Raw genomic sequence first — 20,409 nt, 5'->3', positions numbered from 1 at the left:
CAGGTCATTATAAGATTTGTTTGCACGAGAAACAACATTCTGCTTTTTCTGTTATCATTTATTATCAGTAGCAGTAACTGTTGCACACTGCAAGACAACAAGCCAAACTCTTAAACAGAGTTGTTTATTAATATTATTAATAATAATTGTTGTTGTTAAATAATAGCTAATATTTGTAATAATAATTAATGTTTTTGCCATATTCACTGTCATATGGACTATATGATGAAATACATTTTAGTATCATGAACTGCAAACTACTATCTGACAGTATTTTTTAGTTATAGGCCTATATATTTTAATACTTAGTACGCTGGCTGACTCTCTTGCAAATAAACATGTGTGTCCTTTAAATCCCCGCGCATGCGCTGTGAGCTTCTGTCACGCTGAAGCCGCTACATGTAACATGCTTAGCTAGCTCTCATATTGCACAGCAGCGCTTCACACCTTTCTGTTACTCATGCCGTGATCTTGTGACAGCGAGACAGAAGAGTCGGTCAGTATCCTGTCTATAATTAAACATATACCCTTTAACCCTCACCACTGGATTCCACTTACACCGGGATCGTCGGATCTTAAGTTTTTCATCTGCGCAAACAGCTCAGCAGTGTAAAAGGTCGTGAGGCGTTCAAGATGGCGACTGTTTGAAGTTCGCTCTCTCTGTACGGTAATACATTGTTTTTGAGTCGCCTGGTATATGTTTAATGTGTCACATTTGTCTTAGAGTAAGTCGGGTTGTAGTAAAAATAAATGGCGAAAGCTGTCATGGACGTGAAGTAGAGTTAAAGCCCTCGCTTGCCAGCAGTGATGAATGCGCTGCTGTCACGTACGTTAGTACATGGCGTTTACAATAACTACTTTGCTTTACTCGTTGAGTTTAACACTTACTGTAAGACTGAGGGTAACCGTTAAGTGTGTTAGATTAATATTAGGTTTAGTATTCGTGAAGTCAAAAGTCTAATTTCCTTTATTTTGTATTCAGTCTTTATGGACACTCGCAGCTCAACTTTCTTCGCTGGAGAATCTGACAGGCTACAGTTGATTTTCATAATGGCTGCGTCTCAACACTTAGTAAGCTGACTACCTAGACAACAATTTTGGGCATCATGGACGAGTGGGTTGTTGAGATTACACACTCACAAAATACTACTATTTTGGGATGGTCTCAGTTAGATGGTTATACCAGGGTGCTGAGTGAATACCATGTTCATGTACTATGGTATTTACGTGGTGGTACTTTAAAGAATACCAATGGTACATTCCCAGACAGTGTTACCATGGAACTTGTCCAAAAAATATATAAAATGGTGATAAAAGCATTGATTTGAAAAATAAAATAAAAATCATACTAACCCCAGACATTTTAAAAAGATTGTGTACTACTACAGTATGCATGTACAGGCGTTGGACAAAATAATGTGAACACCCATTACTATGGGGATAATTGTGATTATCTTTTATTTATCCTTTTGTTGTTTATATTCTCTAATTTGTATATCAGTGCACTGCAGTATAAGTGGTTTTCAGTGTGAAATGGGCAAATCATCAGAGCCTGTTTAACAAGAGCATCTGTAACCTTAACCCCCTGGTTGTTGTGTGTTTTAAGAACAACAGTCATCATGATTATGGATGTGTGTAAGCATGGCAAGACTTTATCAGCAAAGAAGAATAGAGGGCAAAAACCGAAAGTGAATAATAGGGACGGTCGACCATTAAGAAGGATTGTGTCCAAACAACACAGAACAACTGCAGCAGAGTGACCGCAAACCTCAATATTCACCCTGAAGACTATGATTCTACAAAAACTGACCACAGAAAACTTCACAAAGTCAAGATAAATGAAAGAGCTGCAATTGCTAAAAATATAATCTCAGACACCACTGCTAAAATGTGAAAAAGATGGTGTTATGATCATAAAACCTCGACAGTTGGAGTGCCAAGATGATCTTTATCTGCCCTGGTCTTAATCACCTGACTTGAATAGTATTGAACTAGTGTGGGCAGTTTTGGAGAGAAGAGTGTGAAGCAGATTCCCTCGTTTATCATCTCTGAAGCAACTGGCAGATGTTCTGATAGACGACATTCAACTGGAGACTATTCAAAAGTTGTATTGATCTATTTTAATAAGTTTGGAAGCTGTATTAAAGGCAAATTTGGGTATACACCTTAGTAAAGAAATATTGTGTATTTCCCCAGTGTTCACATCATTTTGTCCAACCCCTGTGCATGTATACAATATCATTCAAAAGTTTGGGATCTGTAAGATTTTTTTATGTTTTTGAAAGAAGTCTCTTATGCTCAGCAAGACTAGTTATTTGATCAAAACTACAGTAAAATCAATATGAAATATGTTTACAATTTAAAATAGCTGTTTTCTATGTGAATATATTGTAAAATATAATTTATTCCTGTGATCAAGGCTGAATTTTCAGCATCATTACTCAAGTCTTCGGTGTCACATGATCCTTCAGAAATCATTCTAATATAATGATTTGCTGCTCAAGAAACATTTCTGATTATTAACAATGTTAAAAAACAGCTGTGCTGATTAATATTTTTGTGTAAACTGTTTTAACAGTGTAAACCATTTTGCAGGTTTAATTTTTAAATGGACTCCAAACCTTTGAACGATAGTGTACACTACTGTTCAAAGGTTTGGGGTCAATCTTTTTTTTCTTTTTAAATATTTCTATTCAGCAAGGATGCATTACATTTATCAAAAGTGAGAATAAAGATTTCTGTTTCAAACTAATGCTGTTCTTTTGAACTTTCTATTCATCAAAGAATCCTGAAAATAAAATGTATCACATATTCCACAAGAAAATGATGCAGTACAACTGTTTTCAAATATGAATAATAATGTTTCTTGATCTGCAAATCATCATATTACAATGATTTCTGAGGGTCATGTGACACTGAAGTCCGGAGTAATGATGCTGAAAATGCATCTTTGATCACAGGAATAAATTACATTTTACAATATATTCACATAGAAAACAGCTTTCTAAAATTGTAATATTTCACAATATTACTGTATTTTTGAACAAATAAATACAGTCTTGCTGAGCATAAGAGACTATTTCAAAAGCATAAAAAATCTCACCAATCCCAAACCTTTGAACACACATGCATGTATTATTTGTGTATGTACAGTATATGTATACTATATACATGTAGATTTAGTAGCAAGTTTGTCGTCATTAAAATGATTGTTTTTATGTTTTTAACAGTGATTGTGTTTTGCCAATTTGTGTCCCTAGTTCATGCATAGACACCCCATGCTGACACCACAGGGCATCGGTTTATGCTGTGACAAAGGCATCAGTCCTGCCCACTGTCCTGCACAGCTATGGCCAAAGACCAGCCAAATGTGTTTGACCTTGTCCCTCTTCTGGGGTCCACTGACCTGCACGAGCTGGAGCAGGTCAAAAACCTGCTACAGGAATCTCTCAGCGCAGGTTAGTCATGTCTTGTGCTTACATCATTACTCGGGTACATTGGTCAAATTGAGAAAATTGTATCACTACACTACACCTGTTCAACTCCTGTTTGAATTTCACTACTTTATATGTTTGTAATTAGTTGTCAATATCAGTGGATACATACATACACATATATATATATAATATATATATATTTCTTTTACAATTTGATCGGTAGAAAAAGGGACCATGTTGCTGAATTGCCTCGTGGACTATTTCCTGGATACAAGCTCATCTCAAGCTTTGGACATCCTGTCTTCTGTCAGGGAGCCCCATGATAAGGTGAGGGAAAATAGCCACCATCTTCAGTTTTCTTCCGTATACAGTATACACATTGATGAATACTGTTTGATGTCATCATGGATTACAGAATATCAGTCATAGATGAATAACAGCCTTATCTGGATTCATTTCTCTGTAGTATCTTTTAGATAAGATGAATGAGTGCATGGGAAAGCAGAGCTGCCGTCTGTCCACTATCACTCTCCTTGGCCATGTTGTTCGCAAGCAGCCACCATGGATCCACAAGATCGCACGCTTCCCTCTTCTTGCCTCGCTGCTCAAATGCCTCAAGGTACCAAACTAAAGGCCAGTCAAATGTAATGGGGGTTACAAATGGGTTGTTCTAACCTGAGATATTTGAGGAATGGAATACAACAGCAGAAAATGTCTTGAAGGGATATTTCCCCCAAAGATGAAGATTGTTCTTTATTCACCTTTATGTTGTTCTTTTGTTTTCTAAATTAATATATATACAGTATGTGTGCATATGTATGTATGTTTACATACACTACCATTCGAAAGTTTGCGTTCTGTAAGAATATTTTAAGAAGTTTTTGAAAGAAGTATCCTATGCTCACTAAGGCTGCATTTATTTGATCAGTAAAAAAGTTTTTTATTTTGCTTTAATGTAACTTTTCCTGTGATTACAGTCTTCAGTCACATGGTTCTTCAAAAATCATTCTAATATCCTGATTTAGTGCTTCTTATTATTAGTTGACATTGTTACAAATAACCTTTACTGCAAAATAAAATAAATACAAATCTTACTGAGCCCATACTTTTAAATGGTAGTGGTAGTAGTTAAAAAAAAAACATTTCTACTTCCAGACTGACTCAGATGTAGTAATTCTCATAACTGGTGTGCTGGTGTTGATCACTTTACTACCCATGATTCCTCAAACCAACAAACAACTTCTGTGCGAGTACTTTGATATCTTTGGACGGCTTGCTGCATGGAACCAACGTCACCCAGGTACTCTGGCATAAACATTGCAAACAAATTTGTCTTTTGTAATTCTTTTAGCTATATATCTTTGAAGTGATATGATTAGATGGTAGAAACATAACTTGGTGTAAAGGTACTCTTTCTATGGATGTGTCCTGTAGGTGCTCAGGGTGTGTTTGCAGTCCATCTACATGCCAGCGTGTACTCACTTTTTCATCGTTTATATGGGATGTATCCTTGTAACTTTGTTTCATATTTACGTGCCCACTATAGTATGAAAGAAAATGTTGACACATTTGAGGAAGTGGTGAAGGTGAGCTCACAGTTTTTAAGAATAGTCACTTAAAATTACACACAAAAATTATTTTTTACTATTCCCAAAACCGTTCTATAATTTCCTTCTGTTTTTATGTCAGCCCATGTTAGAGCATGTACGGATACACCCTGAGCTCATCACTGGAACCAAAGACTACGAGGTTGATCCAATTAGGTATGTAAAAAGAAATAACGTGCTTTTTTGTTAGATTATAATGTGAATGTTCGTACCTCACTGTTTTTAATTTTCTGTAGATGGAAGAGATTTGAGCCACATGATATTGTGATTGAATGTGCCAAAATTTCGCTGGATTCTAAGGAGGCATCATCTGAAGAGGGATACTCCTCTCTGTCAGATCACATACCACGGCGTCCTGTAGACAATAGTCGATCATCCTCAGAGCTCAGTATCCATGGTAAAATGACATATAATGTGGAGTGAACTTTTCTGTTATTAATTCAGTGATGTCCTGTTTTGTTCTTTTCTGTAAATCTTACTAATGGAAAATTGGAAATTGTATTTAAAAAAAGGCTTTTCCGCACACAGGCCTTCAACACAAATAAAGAGCAACAATTATCCACCCCATCTTTTTTCATAAAAAAGAGGGGAAAAATATAATTATCAAAACAAATACATACACCTCTGAGACAAAACATTATGACCACCTGCCTAATATGCTGTTGGTCCACCGTGTGCCACCATAACAGTAGACCCGCCTAACCATGGATTCTACAAGACCCCTGAAGGTGTCCTGTGGTATCTGGCACCAAGACATTACCAACAGATCCTTCAAGTCCTGTAAGTTGCGAGGTGGAGTGGATTGGATTTGTTGGCCCAGCACGTCCCACAAATGCTCAGTCAGATTGAGATCTGGGGAATTTGGAGGTGGAGTGGATTGGATTTGTTGGTCCAGCGCATCCCACAAATGCTCAGTCAGATTGAGATCTGGTGAATTTGGAGGCCAGGGCAACACCTTAAATGCTTCACCATGTTCCTCAAACCATTCCTGAACAATGTGTGCAGTGTGACAGGGTGCTAGCCTAGAAATCTAGACGCACCCTAGCGGCAGCAAAAATCATTTCGCTGCCAGTGATGATGTAGGTCTGGCATGCCAGGCTAACAGGGTGCATTATGCTGCGGAAAGAAGCCACTCCACCAGGGAACACTATTGTCACGAAGGGGTGTACCTAGTTTTACCATCTAATTAACCCAGACCTTGCCATGTGACCTTGTTAGGAGATAAACATTTTTCACTTCATCTGTGTGTGGCCATAATGTTTTAGACCATCTGTGTGTCTGTGTGTGTGTATATATATATATATATATATATATATATATATATATATATATACATGCATATTTACATACATCAACTAAACAACTATAATATATATTATTTTATTACCAACTCTTCATCTCCAAAGGAGATCAACTTCAAAGTTTTACATTGAATAAAACATTGAATACATTTTTTTGTTTATTTAATAGGTAATGCAATCTTCACATTTTTCCTGTGAAGAATACTGATTGTGAATCTTACCTACTTGTCTCCTAACAGAAATCACATCTGTCACACCAATGGCTGCTGTTCGTCAGTCTCTTTCTCTGTCACTACCTTATCTCACTGTAACTCAAGACTCAGGTTCCAGTGCAGAGGCCTCCAACAATCAAGTAAGCATTTTTCAATTATTGATCCAATAATGTATAAAAACTTGACTATGGTTTGGAAACGATTCTGTACATAGTAGGGTTGGACAATATGACCAATGTCTTATATTACCTTATGAGAAATTTTATTTCATGATAATGATATATAGCACAATATAGTTATTTTGTTCTGGAAATAAGGTTGTTAAAACATATACTAGCCCAATACAATAGAAAAAAAGATACAAATAAAATTGAGCTTTAAAGGTGCAGTAATGATTTTGGAGAATCAATCAATCTAATATTAATTCTAAAGCTCTTGTCTGATCATAATCCTTCTTTTTCCAGTGATATTTCAGGGGTGGGCGATATGGCAAAAATACCATATCACAATTTTTTTCAGAAAATTACTATTTTGCAAATGACTGAGCATTACAGCCAAACTAATGTCCCTATTTTAAAAACAAAGCCTTAGGTAACAAAATATCACATACAAATGAATGGCACACATTTAGGCCAAAGTGGCGAAGATACAAATCTTTGTCATTATTTTCTTTGTTATTAAAAATAAGAACAAAGATACACATAATCAGTGCTTTATTTTTTCAGTTACAGTAAGTGTATTTAACAGTAGCATTGAAGAAAGTAATTAAATGAGCAAATATGAAAATAAAACACTACATAGACCTCACTGTATAAATTATACATTGATTCTTATTAAAGCTACTATTAAAGTTCTCAGAGCAGTGAGTGATTTTCTCTTTGTGTTTTGTTGTTTTATTAACATTAAAGGAATAGTTCCCCACTAAAATTAAAATGGTCATTTACTCTCTCAAGTTGTTTTAAACCCGAATAAGTTTCTTTCTTCTTTTGAAAATAAAAGTTTTTTTGAAGAATCTGGGTAACCAGACAGTTGCTGGTCTTCAGTGACTTCCATAGTATATTTTTTCCTCCTATGTAAGTAAATGGGGACCAGCAACTGTTTGGTTACCCAGATTCTTCAAAATATCTTCTTTTGTTCAGCACAAGAAAGAAATTAATACAGGTTTAGAACAACATTAGAGTGAGTAAATAATGACAGAATTTTCATTTTTGAGTGAACTATCCCTTGTATCACAAGCGGCAGCATGTTTACTATTAGGCTTCTGTCACTTTAAGACTGGGATGTGACACGCCTAATATACATGCATATGACACACGCACCAGATTTTCTCTTAAATGTTTGCTTTTACTTTAGACATAACCAACTGTGTTTATGCAAACCTTGTGTGTTTGACAGTATTAGCACAATAAGACTCTAAAGATAAGTTAGTCCAGTAACCAGGGGCTGTTTGACAGGTTTTTAGTTCATGTGCGCTTCGGGTGTAGGCGCTCATAAAAGAGCGCATGTTAGAACAGCGCATCAGCATGTGAATGAAGCGTTTAACCGGCAAGGCTTTAAAGCACATGCAAATAATGAACTTTTGTGAATTGCAGTGTCCTGTACCTCTGCGTTAACATGTGATGTGAATGTACGTCGCGTTGTACCATATGTTGAGATGGAGGCGTCAGAAATGAACTGATATAATGCACTGTAGCACGATACTTTGATATTTCTTCTAAAGCAGCTCGTGGAGACATTTTAATCGTCCACGATCAAAAATCGTGATATCGCTCACCCCTACTCTGCTGTAACATTTTCTCTTTTGTAATGACTCTCTATCTCTCTTTCGACAGTCTTTCTTTCAAATCACCCTCTTGCTCACTCTCTCTTCCCCCATCATGAGTGTATACACCCCCTACTGCTGATTGGCTTCACTGTATGAATTAAATATACTGTTTGCTGATTCTTATTAAAGCTACTAGAATTATTCAGTCAAGAGCAGTGAGTGATTTTTCTCTTTTTCTTTTGTTGTTTGATTAAAATTAGGGACACAGACAAGTATATCAGGCTGCTGTCACTTTAAGACCTAATGCACAGATTAGATATACTGATACAGTACATCCAATTTGATATGTATATGATATGTATTGATGTACATCCAATTTCTTTCTCTACTTGCTTTGTTCACTTAGGCCCCATCCACACTACTACATTTTAGATTAGAAACGGAGACCTTTTGCTACGGTTGCACCTCCCATCCAGACTAAAACGGCAAAAACGAAGACCTAAAACGGAGAAGTTTAGAAACGCTGCCGACCCCGTTTTGCGTTTTGAATCTCCGGAGGGCGTTTTAGTGAAGACGGGTCAAAACGGAGGACTTTAGAAACGATGACGCGGAGGCTCACGCTCGGCTCTCTGGTTGGGTGTCATCAGTCATGCCAAGCGTTTCTGACTTTGATGTCTTTGCTAGCAGCTGTTGTGAAAGTAAATTCTGCATTTTTTAATGCTATAATTGCGTACATGCGCCGGAGGCAAGCTATTATTCGAGCGATCTGTGACAATTCCCGTGTGCAGCGGCGGTATCGAACGTACATGGAGCGTCGCTCTTTGCAGAGGTAACTTAGCTACTTTCTTCTTCGTCAAATCTGAGGAATAGTCCATCTGTTTCCTGTTTACACCAGCACGCGCATGCCCAGTGTAGGTGAATGGTCACGTGATCCGCGTTTTCAGTCGTTTTAATGTGGACGGATATCAATTCTAATACGCAGCTAAAACGCTGGTGTGGACGGAGATTGTATTCGTTTTAATTCTCCGTTTCTAAACTAAAACGCAGTAGTGTGGATGGGGCCTTAGGACAAAGCTGACTGTTTTTATGTAAATAGGAGGGCATTTTGACAGAACGGTATATTGCTTACTTCCAGTAAATAGTTACCAAATTGTTCAGAAAGTCAAAACAAGCCTCTAAAAATAGATTTGCACTTATGTGATCCGTTACTGCATGAATGTACGTATGTTTGGTCCATCAACAGAATGATGAGATGAACTCCTCAGGGACGAAGGAGGAGATGTGGAGCCCTTCTTCAATGTGTGGGATGACCACCCCACCCAGCTCTAGAGGAATGTCCCCCACCACAGTTTCTGACATCTCACATAGTGCCTCCCACCTCTCAGGACGGAACCCCAGCACTCCAGGTCAGCCAAATGAATTCTTATCTATAAAGCAGAATAGTTATTTTTGTTTGTTTGGTCTCTCGGATGGCTTCAATGTTTTTTTTTTGGGGGGGGGGGTTTATACAGGGGATGGAAAATGGGCCCTATCTCCCTCCACGCCTTCAGGGTCATCTTCTCTCCCATCACTTTCAGAGGACATAGGGCAACCTGCCCAAAATACCAGCAGTACTCAGGCTAAGGTAAAATGACGTATAAAGCCTTTGCTTTGTTACTTATTAAACTCCTTCAGAGTGTTCATGTGTTCATGTTTTCATGAAAATGCTTTACTGTCTAAAACTGCTCAGGTGATTCAGACGGGCAAAGAGCTGAAAAAATTAACACCCAGAAGTATTAATAACAACGGTGAGAATATTTGCTGAGATTTATACAGTGTCATTTCATTGAGTAAGTGACATATTAATATGCTTGGCTTTTGCCACTTTTAGCAGGTGTAGTTGATGCCAAGACACCAGCGTCATTGGCACAGCTCTCTGACATTGTCAAAAGGACAGACGGGGAGAGAGAGGATGGTGAGAGTGGTGACATCATGCACAACAATCAGCTTTTTAAGTGTTTTCAATCATCCCTCAGTTTTCAAAGTGCTCTGCTCTCATCAACATCTCTAACATTTTCTTTCTAGACACCATCAATGAGGAGATTTTGAGTCTGACCCACAGGAGACTCGACTTCGGAATGAGGCCAGGCCTGGATTGCTCTTTTTCCGGCTCCTTGGACACACTTCTCTCATCTCACCCCAGCCATGAGCAGAATTTAGTGTCCACACCAGACAGGGTTGAATGCTCTGCCAAAGGTGGGGAGCAGCAACCTTCCTGGTCCCACTGGCCCGCTTTCACCCCCATCGAGAACGGGAAGAGCAGTAAAGTCTCTCTGTCTGATCTGACGAAGGAATCCATGCCTTATGAGCCGCTCTTCGACCTTGCCCTGCCTAAGGTGGCATCTTTGTTTTTGGAGAGGAAGACTGCAGAGGCCTTTCAAAGGGCTGAAGGAGAAAAGGAGGACCGAGAGGAGCTGGAGGGGGAGGATCTTTCTGCCACCTCCCCTCTGGAGGTATTGGACCGTGTTATTCAGCAGGGTCACGACACTCATGAGAAAGTGCTGAAGAGGTATGCTTCTGTTCTTCTGACTTCTAATATGACCAGTGAAAGCGTTTTAGAGGAAATGTGACGGAACGGTGTCTGTTTGCTCTCTCACAGAACCTTGTCCTCTCCAAGCCAATCAGCAGACCCACACTCTGGAGGTAAACAGCATAGCAATAAAGGAAAAGGTATTTAGAAATTTTACTAATTTATAGGCTCTCTGTGCTCAAGACGATTGTGTCCTCCAACTTTTCTCCTACAACCGTTCCTGTTTTCCTGCCACAACTTTTTTTCTCATTCTCCTACTGTCTTCTATGTAGTTCACTATCAAATCCTTAGAAACAGCTTTGTGGTGGTCCTGATCAGCTATAATCTGAATTCCTGTAGATTCTAAGTAGAGCTGCATGATATATTAAAATAAAAAATGTGATATACTGTATATATATACATATATATACAGTGCTTAGCATAAGTGAACACACCCATGCTAAAGTTGATGAAAAAGAGGAATAAAAAATTATCTTTTGGAAATTGATCTTAATGCCTTAATTAAATAAATGAGGAAAAATCTAACCTTTAAGGACACCAATTTTCTTTGTGAATGAATAATGTATCGTAAATAATAAATGTTCTTCCTTAAAATACAGGGGGCATAAGTCAGGACACCCCTATGTTAAATTCCCATAGAGGCAGGCAGATTTTTATTTTTAAAGGTCAGTTATTTCATGGATCCAGGATACTAGGCTATGCATCCTGATAAAGTTCCCCATGCCAATCTCTAGGTATGGTGAAGGGTAAGTGATGATGTGGGGCTATTTTAATTCCAAAGGCCAAGGGAACTTTATTAGGATGCATAGTATCCTGGACCCATGAAATAACTGGCCTTTAAAAATAAAAATCTGCCTGCCTCTATGGGAATTTAACATAGGGGTGTCCTGACTTATGCCCCCTGTATTTTAAGGAAGAACATTTATTTATTTACGATACATTATTCATTCACAAAGAAAATTGGTGTCCTTAAAGGTTGGATTTTTTTCCTCATTTTTTAATTAAGGCATCAATTTCCAAAAGATGATTTTTTATTCCTCTTTTTAGTCAACTTTAGCATGGCTGTGTTCACTTATGCTAAGCACTGACTATATATATATATATATATAAACACTGTGAATATGGTTTTTTGTTTGTATTGCAGTATATATCGTAGAAAACCAAAATATTGAAATGCCAGTTTGTTATATGCAGCCCTAATGCGATTTTTTTATATATTTTTTTTATATATATATGTATATACTGACTGCAATATATTTTTACAGGTCCTGTGTCTGCAGCATCAGATGAGCTGGGGATGTTGCGCAGTCAGCTGCTATTGCTGCATAACCAGCTGCTGTATGAGAGACATAAGAGAGAGCAACACGCGCTTCGTAATCGCCGTCTGTTTGGCCGTATCGTCAACACTACTGCACTGGAAGAGCAAAACAACTCCATGGTAATAAATGAAACTGGAAGGATTACCCAGGCCTGTGCAAAATTCTGCATAAAATTCAAAAGCCTCTCAGTGATTAATTTCTACATTCTTTGCATACTAATTAAATAATACTTTTAGCTCCATTTATCACATTTTACCAAATCCATTCGGAGAAATTCTGTAAATGTTTCTCTATAATCAGTGCAGAAAATGTGAGAGTGTTCAGGTCTTGGCATAACTAGTGACATCACAATGATAAAACCCCTCAAATGTTAATGAGGATGGTGATGCACAGATGCTATGAGGTTTGTTGTGTTTTGCAGGTTGTTACTTAGAATTTTTGCTGTTAATATCAGCGATTTTCAAGTGGTGTTGTGTTTGTGTGTGTGTTGCAGAAAACACAACTCAAACTTCAGGAAGTTGAGATCAAGACTGTGCAGGTAAGCCTGCAGGAGGAGCAGCGGCGCTCCAGACGGGTACAGGAAGACAGGGAGGCTCTTGTGAACCAATTGCAGACTCAAATCCAGCAGCTACAGAAAGAGCGGAATGACTACTACTCAAAGATGCAGGAGCTAAAGGTGATCATAGGGTTATAGGACATGCATAATTACATGGTTACTCTTATTCACTCATAATACAGCAACAATAATTGCCAATGTTTGTCATTTTGTTTCTGGAATGTAGAAAAGAATGTGTGACATCTGTGTTAAAGCAACACTAAGTAAGATTTTTTACCTTAAAATAATGTTTTCAAAATCGTTTCAGTGGTTCATCAAGTCGTGACATGGTGAAATGCACTTATGCCACCGCTTTGCGGTCTTTTATCTGATATATCCACGCTATGTAAGATTGCCAGATCGGGTCGAGTTTCTGTAGTCCAAATGAGACATAAGAAAACTACAAATTTGACTTGCTTTACGGCAAGCGATTGCCGATAGGTGGAGCGTACTTGACAGTAGACTACAACTACATGTAAGATACCTAGCAGCCGGGTAGCTTTTGAATTGTCATCATGATTCCAAAGCCGGTGCTGGATAAACAGAGAGCATGTGCATGCGCGTGCGACAGTAGGCTGCAGTAGGCTAAATTATTTACGACAGCAGTAATGGACAATTCCGCTTCCAACCTGTAGGGCGACCGCAGAGGAAAAGTTACTTGGTGTTGCTTTAAAGGCTAATTGTTTTATGTGGTATCATTTACAGAGTGATTTGCAGGAGAATCAGAAGAAGGTTGGAGAAATGGAAGCAGGGCTGCAGAAAGCCAATAACAAAGTGTGTAATATGGGACACATGCTCACCCAGCTGTCCATCAAGGTTAGACATGTTTGTGACAAAAATACTGGATATAAAACACTATCCATTACAGTGGAAGAATATTTCAATTTTTAAAAGCAAATTTTAGATGTGGCCCATATTTATTGATTTGGTTGGTTTAATTTTGATTTGTGTTCCTGATTTATCCAACATCAGCTAAACAATAGTGAAAACATGGAGCAGCAGATGGCTTTCCTGAACAAGCAGCTGCTGCTTTTGGGTGAAGCCAACAAGTTATGTGCAGAGGAAATTGAACGCTTGGGGCCTGAGGCTAGCAAGGTAGTTATGATTATTAACTATTGATGACTTAAATCACATCATTGCTTAGACTCAGCAGATCTCTATTTTGCTTCTTTTTTTTTTTATCCAGCAATCCATGAAATAGTGGCTAATGTGATCAATTTGTCTATTGAGATCAAGACATTAGCACCCAATCATAAGAGCTTTAAACCATTGAACTTGAAAATTACTTTGGTCTGCTCAGATCAACTCAGACTTGATCTTTTTGTGACTTTTAGGAGCTGAATATGCTGCAGGCATCTTCACTGCGTGAGGTTGAGCGTTTGAGGCAAAGCTCTCTCCAGCAGAGTCAAAGACTTGATGCCGCCCAACAGCGCATCACAGACCTGGAGACCCAACTCGCCAAGAAAGAGCAAGTCATCCGAGAACAAAAGAAACTGCTGGAGAATGTCAAAAGCCAAGCCACGTATGTGGTTATCCCTGCTTTCGTAGTCCTGAATCTTATTGAATCTGAATCATATTTCTATGCCCAAACACAGTGTATTATATATTTTATAATATAATATAGTGTATTATATTATCACAGGGATCCCCACATTTTTTATCAGCCGAACCCCTATAACCTAAAATATTTACTTAAAGGCCCCCATGAGATTTAATTAGTATTTCAATCATTTGAAGTGCCCCATTATGCTTTTTCAAATATTCACTTTCATGCAGTGTGTAATATAGCTGTCTGGGAATGTCAACGGTCTGCAAAGTTGTAAAGTCAAAAAGTGCTCAATAAATAGTTAGTCTCCCAAAATAAATAATCGACTCTTAACCGTGTAAACAAGTCTTCAGGAATTCTAGTCTCACTTCCGTGACCTGCATACGTAACGTGGTAAAACATTTGCACAATGCCCACTTATCGTCTTCACTGGCTGTCCACGAACAATGTCTACTTTGACCCGCTCTCCCTGGTTCGTGTTGTGTACATGTCAAGAAGATGCAGTTTTCTGCTCTGAAAATTCACTTTGCAAACACTTCCAAAGGATGAGGATGTGAAGGGTCAGTGGTTACAATTACCACAGTAATACAACCTTTTGACGATTGCTTTTTTAAATCTCTGTGAGGTCTAAATAGGATTTACAAAACACTTATCCATCAAAGATTGGACAGTATCCATTTTATTTGGACCAACTTACTCCTCAGAATCACAACCTGTAAGTATGATTAATTATTGATGTATATATTTTCTACCGGGTGTTCAAAATGTTTGTGTTTTATATTGTGTAGGTCTCCGGCTAACCTGCTAACTCTTGTAATTACTGTCTCACCTGTTGGAGACCTCCAAAACAAAATTAGGAACCTTTAAAATTGCATAATAGGGGCACTTTAACAACACAATCACGTTCTTGATTAATGGTCACATGACATGTAGGTAAATAATATATATTTAAAATTTATTTTTGTCTTATTTAATTTTACATTTTTATGATTTAAATGATTCGATTTTCATCAGCTCATGAACCCCCTGTAATGTTTGCTAATGAGTAGTTGTTGATAGATCTTTTTGCTTTATTGATCATCAGGTTCTGTTCATCTCTTCAACCGATTCTTACTGTAAAATGCACTAATTTAATCCTTGTCTGCATTTTTTTTTTCCTGTAGGGAGCAGCTGCAGGCTTCAGAAAACAGATATTTGGCCCAGAAGCACATCACTCAGGCATTACAATCTGAGCTGCTTGAGCTCTATAGCCAGATAGAGCTCAAAAACCTGAACACCAAAGCACCAGCAGAACCCACTTCTGAGCCCAGCAGACCCACCAACCAGAGGTGTGGTCCATATTATTGTCATGCATGGATTTTTTCCCTCCACGTACTGATTTACAAATGCAAACAATGTGTTCTGTAATGTATTTTAGACTTTTCAAGACAGAAAGATGATGGGTTGCTGAATTTTGTAGAAGAATTATATTTTCATTTGTGTTTCAGGCCTAATGGAAACAGTACAGGCCCATTTGCTCCATCTCTATCAGCTGACCCAATGAAAAGAGAGGAAGGCACGCACATGTGCATCAATGGTGAAATATCTGACGGGCCTCCACAAACACCCACAGCATTCAATAATGGCAGCCAGGAAGAAGATCTTTCCGCCCTTACCCATTCATTTCCTGCCCTCCCCTGTGACTCCCCGCTGGAAGTTGGCTCTTACCCCAGTACCGGAAGCTTTTTGGGTAAGAGAGCCAGAGAGATGTTTCGCAATAAGAGCGAGAGCCACTATGATGGCGAGCCGGCTGCCCTCACCTGCCTTTCCAAGGATCTTAAGGTTCAGCCAATCACAGACCCCACAGAGAGCATAGAGCTTGAAGGGGCTACTGACCAGGCTGACCTGCAGCCCATGGACAGACCTCGAGCGTATAATATTCAGCGGCGGAGGCAGCAGGATTTGCGGATCATGGACTACAACGAGACCCTCCATGAGCATTGATTGTACACTGCTGACAAGATTGTCTGCAGTTAGAAGAGGATAATTTTGGACCCAGTATTAGAACGCAACGCTCTTTTTGTTAGAGTGGTTTGCAATGTTTTAGTTCATTTTAAAAGCTCTTGTATTATGAAACGGCCAAAAAAAAAAAAGGTTGTCGCTTGGCAGTTGCCATATAGTCACCACAGTGGCAAGAGAACATCTTGTCTTCAAAAAAAAAAAATGGTTCACTTATCTCCTGTCTAATATGAATTCAATGTAATTCAGTATATTTTTGTTTTGTTTTTTATAATTGGCATTCATTAAGCGACCGTGGTGATTTATATTTCGTGGTGGCTGGATGTTATTTGGGCCTCTTTACTGTACTTTCCAGCAAATGTATTGACTTAATCACTGTATTTGCTCTTGTAATAGTACCGTGCAGTTTCCAATCCTCTCAAATTTGTCCACGCAAAATGCCCCTTTGAGTCACTGTGAGATGAACATCGTTAATTTCTGCTGATGTGACTCAGAAATTGCACAAAACAGAGTTTGATCACTGTAAATAGATCATGCCTCTAAAAAACAATCAATCAGTCCGATAAAAATGTGAAAAACTAAAAAGCTATGTGGCGTAGGTGAAGTAGAATGAGAAATCACATTTCATTGCTGAGGCAAGTCGTGTGTGTATATGCCATAGCAGTGCTTTGTGCACTTCGCCTATAGAGAATAAGCAAGTCTTGTGTTGTATTTCTAGTAATAGATTTTATTTTTATGCATTAATGTTCTCCACTGGGATTGTAGCGCCCAGTCACCAGTGCAATACTTCTTAGCTAATACTTCATGCCAGCTCGAAGGTATGAGTGAGGATGGGAAAAAGAAACAGATTTAGATTGCTGCTTTGCAGGACCGTCAGAGCCTTATAGAACACAGGCCAGGCTGCTGTAGGTGTATTTGTCCAGTTGAGACCTATTGAGAAATGAAAATATCTTTGTGGTTTAAGATATGTCTGACGGGTGAATGTTCTTGTGTTAATAGCGTACAAAACACGGCCACTGCAATACTTCGACACACTAAACTCTGAAAGGAAGCTGCTCGCTGTAAGCCAGAAGGCTTATGTCCCTCTATTATTTTCTTTCATTTCTGTTTTACGCAGGTCAGACCCCATCTGCAACGAAAAGGCTTCATATAATAGGCTGCAGCTGGCTGAAGCAAAAGCACTTCTTTTTTAATTCAGGCCCTCTTAAGATTGCTGAACCCTAGCAGAGCAATATACTCGTCTCCTTCTAAAAAACTTGCCCCAGGGCTTTGTGTTCAGTGCGAGATATAAATGGAATATGTGAAGTGTTGTTGCAAAGAAAGTAAAATGCTGGCTTTGGCCTGCCAGCTGGGGAAATGGCTCAGAGAATTTACAGTGAGAATTGAAATCTATGGAAATCACTGCTGTTTTTCTTTCTTTTCAAACTGTTCTTATCACAGTTCACCATGAGTGTGATCTTACAGCTTGTGCTTTGTTTCCCTGTCACTCAGGCTTTACGTTGTTTTTATACCAAAAGCCCTCTCAAACATTTTGTTGTTTCACAAAATGCCTTACTTAAAAAAGTATGAAACCTGTCCGTCACCTGAAGTCGTTTGTCAAAAGTTATCTGAACAATGGTACAATCAGACGGTGTTTGGTGTAACGGGTAACCAGGGACTCTATTTTGAATTTAAGAAAACAGATTTGTGTTCAACTTGCTATGATCAACAAAAAATAAAATATATATGTTTTGCATAATTTTTTGTCATAGTCATCTATTTTAAAATTATAATTGTATATAATACTTTTGTGAAAACATATGAAAGCAAAAACATGCGCAAGTATTGAACAAGTATTATCTATTTCCTTGTATTTCCTGGTGGCTTCCAAGCTGGTTTTCCAGCATGCCAGCCTCCTGTGCCTTTTTTATATCTACTCGGGTTCTCACTGGTGTCTTTATCAAGGTCTGCAACCATCCCCACATTCTTTGCTACTGTTTGTTGAGATGTTTCTGTAGCTGTTGGAGTGAGATGTTGAACACCTCCTTTACTGTAGGTGGTGAGGAGGTCTAGAGCCAGTGCAATCACGCTAACAATCCCACCATAGAAATTCCTTGCTTCATCACAGCTCAGCCGGTTGATATCATTGTGTGGGTAGCTGTGAATGAAAAAAAAAGAAGTAATTAATGGTGTTGCATTGTGGCTATTCTTCATGTTAAGATGACTCTTGAGCTTCATGTTACCATGTGATCTCAATCAATGAAAAGAAAAAAGCAGTTATCCTGGATCTAAATTTTAAGCTTTAAAACTTTAGATAGCAATTGAATTGTTGTAAATGGTGTAATTTTTCTGTCACTTAACTGTGCCCTTAGCTGGCTGATGTTGCTGTTGGGGCCGAGGATCTCCCTGCAAGTATCCAGGCTCTCACAGGAAGTGTTTTGGCTAGACAGTGAGGACTCGAGATGTTTTAAAACGCCTCCAAGATCCGAAATAATTTCCAAAAAAAGCAAAAAGATGCGTCTGTCCGTGGAATTGCTGCAGTGGTGATTCATGTATCTTTGGACCTACAGAGGAACATTTAATGATTAGGTCAAACTTCACATTATGCTGTAATTATATATGTATTGAGTACAAGTAATAAACAATATGTAATATTATGTGGAACTGATTATAATTACACATACACTACCATTCAAAAGTTTGGGGTCAGTTTTTAAATTAATCTATTCAGCAAGGATGCATTAAATTGATCAGAAGTGAGAGTAAAGACTTTTACAAAAAAATCGAATTTAAATAAATGCTGTTCTTTTTAACTTTCTATTCATCAGAGAATCCTGAAAAAAAAATGCGACACGGTTTCCACAAAAAAATATTGACCATAACTGCGTATAGCTTCCAACATGAATGATAAAAGGAATGTTTCTTGACCACCAAATTAGAATACTACGAATGAATGCAGCCTAAACAAGGCTGGAAAACACAAGGGCAGCGTAAGAGATTTCTTTCCAAAACATTAAAAAGCCTTAGTGCTACAAACTTTTGAACGGTAGTGTAATTATTGCTAATAATACTATTTGAAGTAATATGTTTTCATCATACATAGTAAAGTGTAGCCTAATTAACTTGGAAACTATGAATGCACCGTTCATTTATTTTGGCACTGCCATTGTGTCTTTTTTGTTTGTTTTTTGCAACATGTATTGTTGTAAATGTTGATGAAAATTTTACATTACAGTGGAAATATGTTCTTTTAGGTATTATTGTAAACTCCAAAGATAATCAAACTTTATTTTTATTTTAATGGCTAAATTTCCCATACATAAATGTAAACATGTTTTATAGTATTTAAAGCATTATTTTGAGTCAATACTGCCCTTGAAGAAAAAAAGCTAACTTATTAAAATTTTACAAGCATGTGCAGTGCACTCTTTAAAGTGTTCTTATAATATTGTTTAAACCTCCCCGTAGCATTTGAAATGTTGTATTGTAATTATATTGTTTTGATATTTTCTTAAATAGAAAAAGGAATAATGAATGCATAATAACCTGTGCGACGGTGGAGACAGGCTCAGTTTTGTCCCTGGCGTGCTCTCTCGACCGCTCAAGGGCTGTTATAAATATAAATTGCTGTTGTTTGAAACGTTTATACTTCTCCTCAATGGAGAGTAACTGCTCTCTGACGTCAGCCATCTCAGTTGAAGTAACTTACTTAACCTGTTTAAATGGATACAGTAAAGTTAGAGTGCATAAAAACAGTACTGTTTAGAGGTAACGTTAACGTTTGTTGTTAGCACAGAACTGTAGAGACTACAGCTTGGAAACTGAGATGTTTGGACTTGAGAAAGTGGTATTTTATTCAATATGGAAAACAATAGCGATTTTGATGGAAGATAAACAGAAATGGTATTCATCATAATAAATGACACAAATTCACATGGACTAGAACTTACCTATTAGTGCGTACTGTATAGGTCTATCAAACATATTATGTAAAGTGTTTCTGTTGTATTGAATTTGCGCTGCTTAGTAACAACAGTATGAAACTCATGCGCCCTCTGGTGGCGGAGATGGCGATTGGCTG

The 20,409-nt window shown here is 38.0% G+C and overlaps 2 protein-coding genes across 5 annotated transcripts; one reads left to right on the top strand and one right to left on the bottom strand.

The window, feature by feature from the left end:
• The first annotated feature begins 369 nt into the window (after positions 1–369).
• Positions 370–17,568, top strand: tsc1a (TSC complex subunit 1a). Of its 4 annotated transcripts, XM_056257345.1 has the most exons (23): positions 405–500; positions 983–1,071; positions 3,261–3,458; positions 3,661–3,764; positions 3,904–4,056; positions 4,593–4,737; positions 4,872–5,023; positions 5,127–5,200; positions 5,281–5,441; positions 6,585–6,697; positions 9,566–9,728; positions 9,834–9,946; positions 10,052–10,109; positions 10,193–10,276; positions 10,387–10,870; positions 10,961–11,031; positions 12,157–12,329; positions 12,704–12,886; positions 13,511–13,621; positions 13,778–13,900; positions 14,140–14,327; positions 15,515–15,679; positions 15,839–17,568. In XM_056257345.1, exons 3-23 carry the CDS (start codon positions 3,350–3,352, stop codon positions 16,332–16,334), a joined length of 3,423 nt encoding a protein of 1,140 aa, XP_056113320.1. In that variant the 5' UTR covers positions 405–500; positions 983–1,071; positions 3,261–3,349; the 3' UTR covers positions 16,335–17,568. The 4 variants fall into 4 exon arrangements, with proteins under 4 accessions (XP_056113319.1, XP_056113320.1, XP_056113321.1 ...); XM_056257344.1 differs by lacking the exon at positions 983–1,071 and having other exon boundaries at positions 370–496; XM_056257346.1 differs by lacking the exons at positions 405–500; positions 983–1,071 and adding an exon at positions 529–667 and having other exon boundaries at positions 10,961–11,004.
• A 209-nt stretch (positions 17,569–17,777) lies between these two features.
• On the bottom strand, positions 17,778–20,054 carry spaca9 (sperm acrosome associated 9). Its single transcript, XM_056257347.1, has 3 exons — positions 19,875–20,054; positions 18,690–18,892; positions 17,778–18,486 (listed from the first exon to the last, which is right to left on the bottom strand). Exons 1-3 carry the CDS (start codon positions 20,016–20,018, stop codon positions 18,189–18,191), a joined length of 645 nt encoding a protein of 214 aa, XP_056113322.1. The 5' UTR covers positions 20,019–20,054; the 3' UTR covers positions 17,778–18,188.
• Between the last annotated feature and the right edge of the window lie 355 nt (positions 20,055–20,409).

Source organism: Rhinichthys klamathensis, unplaced genomic scaffold (assembly GCF_029890125.1).
Source record: "Rhinichthys klamathensis goyatoka isolate OS25496 unplaced genomic scaffold, OSU_Roscu_1.1 h1tg000137l_1, whole genome shotgun sequence".
In the NCBI taxonomy this organism is placed as follows: domain Eukaryota; kingdom Metazoa; phylum Chordata; class Actinopteri; order Cypriniformes; family Leuciscidae; genus Rhinichthys; species Rhinichthys klamathensis.
The sequence above is the reverse complement of the archived record's forward strand: the minus strand, read 5'-3'. Positions and strand labels throughout refer to the sequence as shown.

What these genes read in the sequence shown, in the direction of transcription:
- spaca9 (XM_056257347.1), bottom strand. Translation starts at nt 20,018, where the DNA reads ATGGCTGACGTCAGAGAGCAGTTACTCTCCATTGAGGAGAAGTATAAA. An exon ending in CTGTCTCCACCGTCGCACAG is followed by an intron (nt 18,893 to 19,874) that starts GTTATTATGCAT and finishes GTTCCTCTGTAG; the next exon opens with GTCCAAAGATACATGAATCA. An exon ending in ATCAGCCAGCTAAGGGCACA is followed by an intron (nt 18,487 to 18,689) that starts GTTAAGTGACAG and finishes TTTCATTCACAG; the next exon opens with CTACCCACACAATGATATCA.
- tsc1a (XM_056257344.1), top strand. Translation starts at nt 3,350, where the DNA reads ATGGCCAAAGACCAGCCAAATGTGTTTGACCTTGTCCCTCTTCTGGGG. An exon ending in CAGAAGTATTAATAACAACG is followed by an intron (nt 10,110 to 10,192) that starts GTGAGAATATTT and finishes TGCCACTTTTAG; the next exon opens with CAGGTGTAGTTGATGCCAAG. An exon ending in AAGAGCAAAACAACTCCATG is followed by an intron (nt 12,330 to 12,703) that starts GTAATAAATGAA and finishes TGTGTGTTGCAG; the next exon opens with AAAACACAACTCAAACTTCA.